General features: G+C 59.3%; 1 protein-coding gene across 1 annotated transcript; it reads right to left on the reverse strand.

The window, feature by feature from the left end:
* Positions 1-7: 7 nt before the first annotated feature.
* On the reverse strand, positions 8-10,326 carry UNC5A (unc-5 netrin receptor A). The gene is made up of 15 exons (XM_049648901.1): positions 10,194-10,326; positions 9,796-9,929; positions 9,483-9,679; positions 9,178-9,260; positions 8,682-8,849; positions 7,946-8,221; positions 6,806-7,048; positions 6,402-6,704; positions 3,487-3,574; positions 3,068-3,236; positions 2,679-2,912; positions 2,423-2,572; positions 2,186-2,350; positions 1,332-1,510; positions 8-1,085 (listed from the first exon to the last, which is right to left on the reverse strand). The coding sequence occupies exons 1-15, from the start codon at positions 10,324-10,326 to the stop codon at positions 920-922; spliced, it is 2,688 nt and encodes an 895-aa protein (XP_049504858.1). The 3' UTR covers positions 8-919.
* Between the last annotated feature and the right edge of the window lie 989 nt (positions 10,327-11,315).

Raw genomic sequence — 11,315 nt, forward strand, 5'->3', positions numbered from 1 at the left:
TAAGACAGAGTCAGGGCACGAGCTTCACACAACAGACCCCGCATGGGGGAACCGGCCAGCCCCAGGAGCGGGCACGCCACGGCACGCACACTTGCCATTGTCCAGCCCGGGACTCCCATTGCATATTCACATGCCCTGTTGGGCAGGGCTCCTCCAGGCTGGGGGTAGAGGGAGGATCAGGGAGGAGCCATTGGGTGTCCCTGGGTGGGTGGGAGAAGGGCAGCATGTGAGAGGCAGATGTGGACTGATACTGGGTGTGAGAGACGTGAGTGGCCTCCAGGTGTACAGCATGAGATGAGCGTGTGTGTGTGTGTGTGTGTGTGTGAGAGGGGGAGTATGTGAGATGAGAACACGAGACATGCATGGGCACATGCCCGTGCGGTGGTTGTGTGCCTGAACCCAGGGGCCGCCCCTTGTCCAGCTGTGGCCCTCAATCTAACAGGCTTGAAGCCAGGCCCCTCAGATGTGCCCCTACCTGGCAGGCACAGAAATGTTTGCATAAGGTCCAGCTCAGGCAGGAGCTCTGGGGGCCATGTCCCGAGCCCAGCGTGTGCGCGCATGCCCGTGTGTATGCGGCCTCCTGGCCAGGGGCAGGAGGAGAGGTAGCATCACACGCACATACACACACACAGATGGGCTGGGCCTGGCTTGGGCTCTAGGCACTGTCCACCCTGGGTGGGCCCCAGAGGCCAGGGCATGGTCAGAGCAGGTGGCAGTGCCAGCCTGGCCAGGCAGGCCTTGGAGGGGCAGAAGTGTAGGCAGGGTCTGAAGGGCCAGTGTTAAGGGACAGTGTCTGCCAGGAGGGGGCCTGTCCACACAGCTCCCCCTGAGCATGGGGGAAGGGCCCCGTCTGGCATCTGTCCGTCCCTGGTGGGTGCCAAAGCTGGTGAGAGTGTAGGCGTTGTAGGCCTGGCTGGCCTCAGCACTCCGCCTCTGACACCGTGAAGAGGCCAGCGTCTGGCTGGCCCAGTCCGGCTACTGCTGCAGCCAGCTGGCTGAGGTTGCCGTTGGGGAAGTGCCGCGCCTCCCACAGGTTGAGGATCATGGCTGTGGGGCTGGGCTTGGAGGCAAAGAAGCTGAGATGGCTGTGGAGGGGGTGGGGAGGGGGAACAGGAGCCAGTCAGCGCCCTGCCTTACCCCAGGCTGTACCCACCTGTCCCTCAGCCCACCCAAGGGCAGGACCTCCCCTTGACCAAGTGCACCGACCACCCTGGGTGCTGGTGGATGGGGTGCAAGGCCCACAGAGCTTCCTGTCCACCCCACCCATCCTACCCCACCAGGATGGACTGCAGGTGGCCTTTGTAGCCCCTCCTTGCCCATCTCCCACCCACCTGTCCAGGTGGAGTTTCTGTGCCAGAGTCCGCCAGTCGGCACCACGGCTACAGGGTGGGTCAAGGCTGGTAATGATCTTCTGCCGAATGAGGAAGGGGATCTTGAAGGCACTGGGGCCCACTAGGGCTGGGACCCCCCCTTCACTCTCCAGAGCCAGCAGCTCAGCAAATCTCGTGTCCTAGGGGAAGGAGGGGTGGAGGTGCCTCTTAGAACTTTCATGGCCCAGGCCCACTGCCACCTCCAGCTAGAGGAGTATCCAGACCACCTCAGAGCATAGGGGCAACATGGGCAGTTTCCTGGGCACCCCTGGTGTGCCAGGGCCCTGCTCACACCAGAGTTTAGAGGGTCCCAAGCCTCAGAGGTACGGTGACCTATCCAAAGTCACACAGCCAGTAAGCAGGAGAGCTGTCTAGCCTCATTCTCCTCCTCTCTCCCCATCACTCCTCCCCAGGTCACCTCTACTGACCACTCAGAACTCACTGAACTCTTCTCACTGCCTTTGTCCTCCACACTCAGTTCCCACTGCCCCTTTTCACTCATTGCTGCCTATCTCTTACTCATCCTTCAAGGCACTGTACAAAGTTCCTCCTCCTGGAAGCCCCAGGACCCCCAGGTGGCTCTGTCTGTCCCTCCTGCTGCTCCCACATCTTCTTCCATCTCTACCCCATGTCAGATTGTGATTGCATCTGTCTGCATCTGTCCGTTTGCATCTGCACCTCTCTCCCTGGAGACTTGGAGGAAGCTGCTAAGCAGTTTCTAGGAGGAGGTGGGCTTGGTGGCAGGGTAGGCCCAGTGAGAAGGGGGGTGGGGGTGCGGGCACATTTCAGCAGTGCTCATGCCCCCTTCTGCCCACCTTGGTGATGTTGAAGTTGATATTGAAGCTCTGCCCATCGCCTTCCACCTGCCACACCCACACCTTGCAGGCCAGGTCACTGGTGCTGGGGCTGACGCGCTCCAAGGTGAAGGTGCAGTGCAGGTACTGCTGCGTGCCATTCCAGATGTGATAGAAGGGGATCTCCTGAGGAGACAGGCTGCGTCAGGCGTGCCCGGCATCGGGTGTGCCCACTCCAGGCACCCTGTGCGCCCTCACCTGGTAGCTGACCAGGAGCTTGCTCTTCCACAGGGAGCTGGGCACATCGTGGATGGACAAGCGCAGGTTGTGGTAACTGTCCTTGAAGTGAAGGACTCGAGGTTCCTGGATCAGCTGTCCTCCCAGCTGCTTCTCCAGCTGTACCACCTCCTGCGGCGAGCCCCAGGTTGTCAGCTGAGCCTGGGGCCCGGAGCACCCTCCCCACTGCCACCCCTCCCTGAGGACCTCCCCGTGGCAGGGTGGGGGCACGCGGTACCTTGAGTGCGTCATGGGTATCATGTAGGCAGTAGACTCGGATGTTGTATTCAAGGGAGGTGCAGGCCACGGGGGCAAACAGGAGCAGCTTGAGGCGCTTGGTCGCGGCCACGCTGAGGGCCTCTCCCACCAGGGCAAAGCGGCCCAGCTGCTCAGTGAAGACATAGCAGGCGCCGGCCTCCAGCTGGCAGTAGTAGAGGTGGGAGGGTGCCTCCTCACCCAGGTGCAGCACATCCTGCAGGCAGGGCCCGATGGGTCAGCTCATGGCCAACTACAACTCTGAGGAGCAGCCAGACTGGGGAGAGGGTGGCTCGAGGGCCAGATAGGAAGCCCAGGCTCCACGCTGAGCCCCGTGCTCAGGTGGGTGGGCTCAGGGCCGTTCCTGCTCACCTCCCAGCTGCCCTCACAGGACTGCTTTTTGAGGCGCAGGCTCCAGCTCTCCGGGCAGGGCTCCCCACAGTGGTCCATGGCGAGGATGACGGGCCGGGTGAGCAGGACTCCAGGGGGCCCGCAGCTAACGATGGGACTCAGCAGGGTCTGGCAGCCAGCTAGGGGCAACCTCAAGTGGGGAAATATGGGTGCGGAGGGAAAAGCATCAGTGGGCTGTCTTGGGCGTTGGCTGGGGCAGGGTAGTGGCATCCCAGGTTGGTGGCCCCAGAGCTGGGTGGAGCTTATATGGGCAGTTCTTCCTTGCCCTCCCTATGGCTATGCCAGACCAAGTCTGACAGTGGGTGGGCAAGGGGCGTCATGGTAACTGAAGGCAGAGGGCAGAACCCGCCCAGCCCCAGCAGCAGGGCCCGCGCCCACACCTCACGTCCTCCGGCTTGTGCAGCGTGAGGTAGATCTCGTAGATCTTTCCTCGGGGTATGGCATCTGGGGGGATGAGGAGGCTGATCCCTGTGACAAAGTGGGAGGAGGGCTGGGGTTTACCAGGGCTGCAAAGACACCAAACACCCCACTCTGCCAGCCTCTACCAGAGCCTCCCTTTGAGAACTGACCGGTGTCAGCCTGGCCTAGGGGACAGAGGTGCCACAGGCACTGCCAGGCTGTCCAACTACCCACATAGGCATGAAACTGAGTCCTAGTGGCCCCAAGAGAGGCTGAGAGAACTCAGGTGGGACAAGCATGCTTAGTTAGCCTGGGCACAGAAAACTGTGGAACAAAATGTGTCAGGTATGATATACCTACCTGACCCATCACCCAAAAGGCACTGGGTGGGACCAGGGCACTCCCTGCTTAAAACCTTCCCTGGCTCCAGTATAAGGTCCAGCTCCCTGACCTGGCATTTAAGACCCTTCACCTATGACCCCAGTTGCCTTTCCAGCAGCTTCTTCAGCACAGCCTGTGCCATATACTTGGCCATTCTGGAGCCACTTTCCTGAGCACTCCTCTGCCTAGATGCCCTGCCCTCCTGCTCTGCTCAAGCTTTCCTCCTCTCCATCGGCCCTGGCCATCTTTGGGGATAGCCATTCTCTGCCACCATGACTTTGCTCCTCATTTGGCAGTGGCCCCTGCAGATGGGGCTGGGGCCTTTAACAACTTGGTCCTTAGGTAGCCTTCCCTGGTTTGGGAGCCTTTGCACACACATCCTTCTGTCTGGCTGATTCACTTCCATAGCAGGGTCTTGCTGGGCAGCATCAAAAGTGCCTGCTCAGTGAGGAGTGGTTCCAGGGGAGGCACAATGGGACAGGAGCTGCAGAGTTCCTCTGGGGGATGGCAAAGGGTGGTCCTACTTCACCTTCCTGTTCTTTTAGGGCAGGGAGTCCCTACATCAGAAGGGGCTTCAGAGGCTAGTGACCAGGGAAGAGAAGGAATTCTACGTCTTTATCCCACCAAGTCCAAAAGCTTACATTTATGCTCCGAGTGGGTAACTCTGAGATGGGCTACTTGGAATATCACTACTTCCCAGAAACTGAAGCCCAGGAGATGGCATATTTACAGCTACTGCTCCCTTCATCAGCTCTGTGCTGCCTCCTGCTACTGGCTGCCAGTGTTGGTGGCAGTTCCAGAGATCCACATATGAATGCTCTCTGTGGCAGAGGTATACACACTTGCACACTCATTCAGTGAATGCTAATGTTGAGTACTTGAGGCAGTGAGGGAAAACCACGGGCCCTGCTCTCATGAGGCATCAGCCCCGTGGGTAGAAACACAAGTGGATGGTGGTTAAGGGTGCTAGGGGAGAGCAGGGAGGAGCAGCAGCCCCCCTGCCCCAGGGGAAATGAAAGGCTGATGGTCACTGAGTGCCCCCTGTGCCTATCCTTTCCAAGAGCTTGACATGGACCATCTCACCTCATCATCCTAGCAGCCCCGTGAGGAGGACATGAGGCACAGAGAGGGAGAGCTGCCAGGCCAAGACCTGAATGAGAAGTAGCAGATGAGTCAGTGAATGGGGGCAGAGGGATCTGTGTGTGCAAAGGGCAGCATGGTGTGCTTGGAGTTCTGAGAGCCCACCATGACTGCCACGTGCAGGAAAAGAGTGCATAGGAGGGTAGGGGCCACTGTAGCTGGCTGGCAGGGGACAGGACACTGTGGCTGTGTCATGTGGGCTTTGTGGGGGGCACTGTGAAGCCCCCAAAGCAGTTGGAGAAGGGGAGGGACATGATTAAGTCTGGTGTCATTGGGTGAATGCTTGAGGTAGGTGTGGTGGCCTGAGCCCGAAAAGGCAGTAGGGAGGAGAGCCAGGAGGACGCAGAAACATTTGAGGAGGAAGAATGATGGAATTGGTGTGTGACTGACTAAAGCTGTTGTGGAGGTGAGGGGGGACAAGTGAAAAAGACCAGGAAGTCACGGTGACCTCCAGTTTCTGGCTTGAGCCACTTGACTTTGCTGTCCCTGAGGTGGGGAAAGCCAGGAAGCAGGAAGTTCTGGGGGAGGGTGGGAGACAGTGCTGTTTTAGGCATCAGGAATCTGAGGTGCTGTGAGACATCCAGATGGAGCTGCCCAGGAGGCAGCTGGGTGTATGATTCTGTCGCCCAGGAGAAATGTGGCTGGGGCTGGAGGAGTGGGAGTGATCTGCACAGACATGGCGATTAAAGCCATGGAGTAGGCGCAACTGCTCGGTGAGAGGGTGCCAGGAGAGAGCTCTCAGGAACACCTACATTCAGGGAACAGGCACCAGGAGCAGCTGGAGAGGCGCAAGAAAATCAGGGGCATGTGGGGTCATCTCAGCTGAGGGGATAGAAAATTTCAAGGTGGGAACATCAGAGGCTGCTGTGCTTCCTCAAAAGGTCTTCAGTAGAGATTACTGAAAATCTTTAAAAAAGGATGACTATGGAAGGGGTCTGTGGATTCTCTATCAAGAGGGGTTTCCGCGAGGTGGTGGGTGGGGGATGCCATGTTCAGGTGTTTGTGGTCTGCCATCTCTCCACTAGTTTGCCAGCTCCTTGGGGCTGGCACCTGTCCTACCTCTGGGCCCAGGGTCCAACGTAGAGTCCAGCACACACAGGCTGGCTGACTGTGGAAATGAATGGACAGAAGTCCTGTCCCTTAGGTAACAGAAGGGAGACACTCAGGCCATGGCCTCAGTGTCGGCCCTACTGCCAGCCACGACTGGATCCTCTCCAAAACTCTATCCCCTTTCCTTGCTGGCCTAGCTCAGCACTTGGGATGAGGCTGAGCAGCACAGGAAGAACATCAGAGCTGTCCCATCCTCCTCCAGGAGAGACACAAAGGCTAGTCTTGCCTTTTAGAGTTCCCCGGGGCACTCTGGGGTCTTTCCCACCTGTATTAGGGATCATCAGCCGTCCCCCGAGGAAGTTGAAGGTCCCGTAGGTCATGTTGCTGGTGCCGCGGGGCAGGGAGCGGAAGTAGTTCTGGGTAGAGAGGCGGGAGACGAAGTCCTCGGCCTCAGAGGTGGGTGAGCTGTGGTGCAGCGTGTGGCGCCCACCACCCAGCGGGCTGAGCAGGTGCCCATTGGCGAGCTGGAACTTGGGGCTTGGCCCGTCCTGCCGGGGACACAGACTGCCCTGGCAGGTGGTGGTGGTGGTGCTGAGGTCTGGCTGGATGGTGAGCAGGTGGGGATTGTCTGCAACGGTAAAGACAGACTCAGTGAGTGGCACTGAGGTGATCTCTTGGGCAGCTCTTGGTGTGGGGGCCTGGCAGGAGTAGGGGTGAGGGGCACCCCACCTGCTTTGCTGGGCTTGATGCTGACAGGCTGGAAGCCTGAGGTGAGTATGGACGAGTCAGCCACATCTGAGTCTAGCCCTTCCTTCTTGCGGCAATAAACAAGGATGAGGACGAGCAGCAGCAGGAGGAGGCACACAGCCACAGCAATTAGGCCCACGTAGAGGGCCACGTCCTCGGGCCCGGAAGCAGCTGCGGGAAAGAGCGTGGCCTTGGGAGGGGCAGGGTGCAGGAGGCCGGGAAGGAGAGGTCAGTGGTCTACACCCCAGGAGGATGAGGCGCTCACTCCTTGGGCATCAGCACTAGCAGGGCTGGGGATACGGGTGGCAGGGAGCATGGAGGCAGCATGTGTGCATCTCAGTCCTGCATCTGCCTGCCACCACCATGCTCTGTCACTCTGGGCAAATCACATCTCTCACTGCTCCATTCGGTCTGAGGTTGCTGCTACTGAAGGATGGAGGAGGGGAAAAGATACTTCCCTGGACAGCCCCAATGGGCCGCTGGGCTGAACGGAAGCTCCTGGGATCCCCGAAGTAGGGGATCTGCTTCTTGGGGGGGGGGGGTGCGGTCTGCCAATCTGGTTCCTAGCCATGTCCCTGGGCCAGAAGCAGTGGTGCTGGGGCTCTTCTTCTTGTCTGCCTCCCCAGGCCTGAGGCAGGGCTGGGGAGGGGGTGATTGACTGCCTGGAGGAAGCTTATATTGATTTTAGAAGGGCTTTGCATAATAGAAGAAATGTCCATCAGAAAGGAATTGACACAGATAATTAGGTTTTTAATTGAAAGAATGGGGGAGGGTGTGTTCTAGAGAAAAAAATCCAACAGAGATCTTTAATTGTTAGTTATGGCCTTGTAATTAACAGGCCTCACAAGCCTGGTGTCCCCAAAGGACTTCTGTGTGCACTTGGGGAACCATGTGGAGGTGAAGCTGCAGGAGAGGAGGGGGATCCAGGGGCATGGTGTACATGGTAAAGGTTCACACGTATGCATGTTTCATGAGAAGTGAGAGAGGTATTAGGGTGTGTTAGGGATGGGGAGTTCCCGAGGGTCCTAAACTTTGGAGAAGGGGATACAGCCTGTGGCAGGGGGGCTGATCAGGGCCAATCCTGGCAAACTCAAGAGGACTCCTGGGGCAGAGAGGACTCACTGTGCACGCAGAGGTCACTGGTACAATTGCGGGTGTCCAGGTCAGCGCCCCGGCACTCCTCGCCTCCATTGCGGGGAGCTGGGTCAGAACACTCACGACTCCGCCAGTGGGTGCAGTCGAGCCCACAGGCTGACCACTTGCTCCATGGGCTCCAGCTGCCATCGACTAGATGAGAGACAGACACGAACACAGAGGAGATGGTGCAGTTAGCCTGGGCAGCCAGCCTGGGCAGTTTGCCAGTGCGGCCCTGCTGGGCATCCAGACCTAGGTGCAATGCTGTGGTAAGGAGCACACCCTCTGATGTCCAGCTGGCCTGGATGACGCATGCTAATGACAGGAGGCACGATGATGCCGGGCCTGCTTTGCTCTATCCACACTATGGGGCCGTCCCGGCCCTGGGGCAGCAAGGGTACTTGGTCCCACGATGACCCTCTGATTCCAGGCATAGGTGGTTCTGTAGCCTCAGGCGGTGCCCTGCCCCTGCCCCACACTGTCTGTACCTGTCCTGATCGTACCTCAGCCTCTGTGACTCAGCCCCTCTGCCAAGGCCTAGCCTGGACACAGACCAAGCCCTGCTTCCGATCACACTAAACCCCATCCCAGCCTTGGACTGAGCCTGGCCTTGTGTGTGGGCGGGTGGGATGGAGCCATGGGGGGCAGGCTGGTGGGCACAATGGAGCCAGGGCACGGAGATGGCGTGGTGAGGAGCGATGCGGGAGGTGGCGGCCGCTGGTACCTGGGCACAGGGTGGCGCAGGCTGTTTTCTGGACATTCTGCCCCTCACAGAAGGCACCCCCGTTGAGAGGCGCCGGGTTGGTGCAGCTCCGGCTCCGTTTCTGCCAGCCGCGCCCACAGCTGGCGCTGCAGACGGACCACTCGGTCCACGTCGACCACCCACCGTTCACTGGCCGGACAGAGAAGGACTGGGGTCAGGGAGCGGGGGGGGCTTCCTCAGACACGCTGGCCCAGGGGCCAGGGCAGGAGGGCAGAGGGGCTGTGAGCTGGAAATGGGCGGACTGTGGCTGTGCTGGTGAAGAAGCCCTGGAGGGGAGCCCATGCTTGTGCTCACCGGCCCCCAGAGCCTGGCAGTATCCTCTCCACAGCCCCTTCTCCCAGCAGGTTCTGCAAGCACTCAGGGCGGCCAGCCCTGGCCCAGTCTTTCATGCAGGCAACTCCTGCACCCGCCCCTTCTGCCTGCTCCTAGGGTGCCTGGAACATTCTACTTCCCATACCTGGGACACAGGAGCATGGGCTGTAGTCTGTCACCTTTTCTAGACTCCCATCCTGTGCCCTCATCTCCATCTGCACGATGTCCCTGGCCCACAGGTAAGCCAAGGGATGGTCCAGCCACAGAGGACTACCACCTGTCCCACACCTCTGCCCAGGCATGCCCCTCGGCTCCCAGACAGCCACAGCAAGCCCTCTCCCTGTCCTTCCCAGTGAGGCCATGGCCTGGTCCACTGGGCCCTGGCTCCATGGGGAGCCACCAACATGTCATCACCCCATATCCCTATGCCCGGGAGCCCCTCTGCCCCACCAGCGCTGGGGCCCACCGTAGACGATGACAGCAGCCGAGGTGCTGCGGCGACGCGCTACGATGTTCTTGGCCACGCAGGTGTAGTTGGCCGTGTCGGCCAGGCGGGCCTGTCGCACCACCAGGCTGTGCTCCCTTGTGATGTACACATTGGGGTCCAGGGACGGGTCCACCAGGTCCTCGTTCCGGAGCCACTCCACCTGGGGGAGGGAGCCACGCCACTGCACTGCCCGCCCATGCTGGCCCTACCTGGAGCGAGAGCAACCCCTGGGGGCGTCAGGGCAGGCAGGACCTGAGACCTGGGAGCCCTACCCACCTGCGGAGCGGGCACCAGAGCCCCTCTCACCTCAGCCGGGGGGATGCCCTCTGGTGGGCGGCAGGGTAGCACGATGCCCTGCTCCAGGGACACCTCCTTGGCCAGCGGCTCCTGCTCAAAGTTCTTGCGCAAATCTGGGAGAAGAACAAGAGTGTCCTCCAGCCTGAGTGCCTCATGACAGCTTCGCCTGGCTGGCCCTGTACCCTGGTCCCGCAGGGGCTGTGGCACGTGGCAGGAGAAAGTGCCGAGTGACCAGGGGGAACATGGGGGTGGCTGGGCCGTGTGCAGAGGCAATTTCTCCACCCATCAAGGCAGGCCCTGAGGTTTTTCTGACCAGACTCTTCCCCCTAGTGATACCCTCTGGCCACCCCTGACCAAGGGCTAGGCTCTGGACTCACAGGCAATGCGGATGTAGGCCTTCTGACTCTTGGTGGTGCCCGAGGAGCTCCACGCCACACACTGGCACCAGTACTCCTCCAGCCCAAACACCTTTTCCACCTGCTGCCTCGAGACATTGATGCGGACCTCCATGGCGGGCAGCCCTGGGGGGCAGGAGAGGTGGGTAGCCAGGGTCCTAGTCATGCCAAGTCTCACACGGTTCTTGCTGTCCAGATGTGTGGGGTCCCTACACCACCGTGGCCACTCTGCTCAGAAGGAGCAGCCTGGAGGGAACTCTGGGGGAGCCCCAGGGGGTACTCTTTATATCTCCTGAAAGCCAGGAGCCAGTCCTTAGCTCCTCCATTCATTATACTTTTTTACCCCAGGCCTGTCTCCCTGGAGTCACAGAAATGTCTCTAAATGGGCTTCCTGTTGTTTCAGAGACAACAGCACAGAGGAGCTTTGGGCTACAGGGGCTGGCCTTCAAGGACCCAAGGCAGAAAGGGTGAGGTAGATAGGAGAGCCCTGGGGCTTTTGTGTATTAAAAAAAAAAAAAAAAAAAAAAAAAAAAGGTGAAGAAGGATCTGGTTCACCTCCCTGGGGTTAGCAGGTAGATCCTGACATGTGATAATATAGTAACAGCTATTAACAATATAATTACAGCGATTATGTAGTATGATAATAGACCCCTGGGGCTTAGCCAGGGTTTCCCACATGCTAGCTTATTTTCTTCAATCTACTCCCTTGGTCGGCATTGCTCCCACTCCATGGATAAGGAAACAGAGGCTTAGAGAGGCAGTGACTTGCCCATCTCAAGAGAGAAACGCTGGTGAGGGTGAGGGGGCAGTCTGCAAAGGTGAAGCTGGCTAGTGATGAGTATCTGGGACCCTCTCTGCCCCAACTGGGCTGGGCTGAAGAGACCCCTCTCAAAGACAGACTCAGCCCCCCTGTCCTCTGCCACACCTGGGCGCCCCGGGGAGGGGCCCAGATCCTCTGAGGACCCAGAAGGGATGGAATGCCTGCCGTCCTTTGGGCCCCTGGCCCTTGGCCAAAACCAGTGTACCCAGGAGTGAAAAAAGACTGTTTCCAATTTCTCCTCCTCCTGACCCCAATTTCCCTCGGGTCATTGGCTTATCAGAAAG

Source organism: Panthera uncia (assembly GCF_023721935.1).
Source record: "Panthera uncia isolate 11264 chromosome A1 unlocalized genomic scaffold, Puncia_PCG_1.0 HiC_scaffold_17, whole genome shotgun sequence".
Taxonomy (NCBI): Eukaryota; Metazoa; Chordata; class Mammalia; order Carnivora; family Felidae; genus Panthera; species Panthera uncia.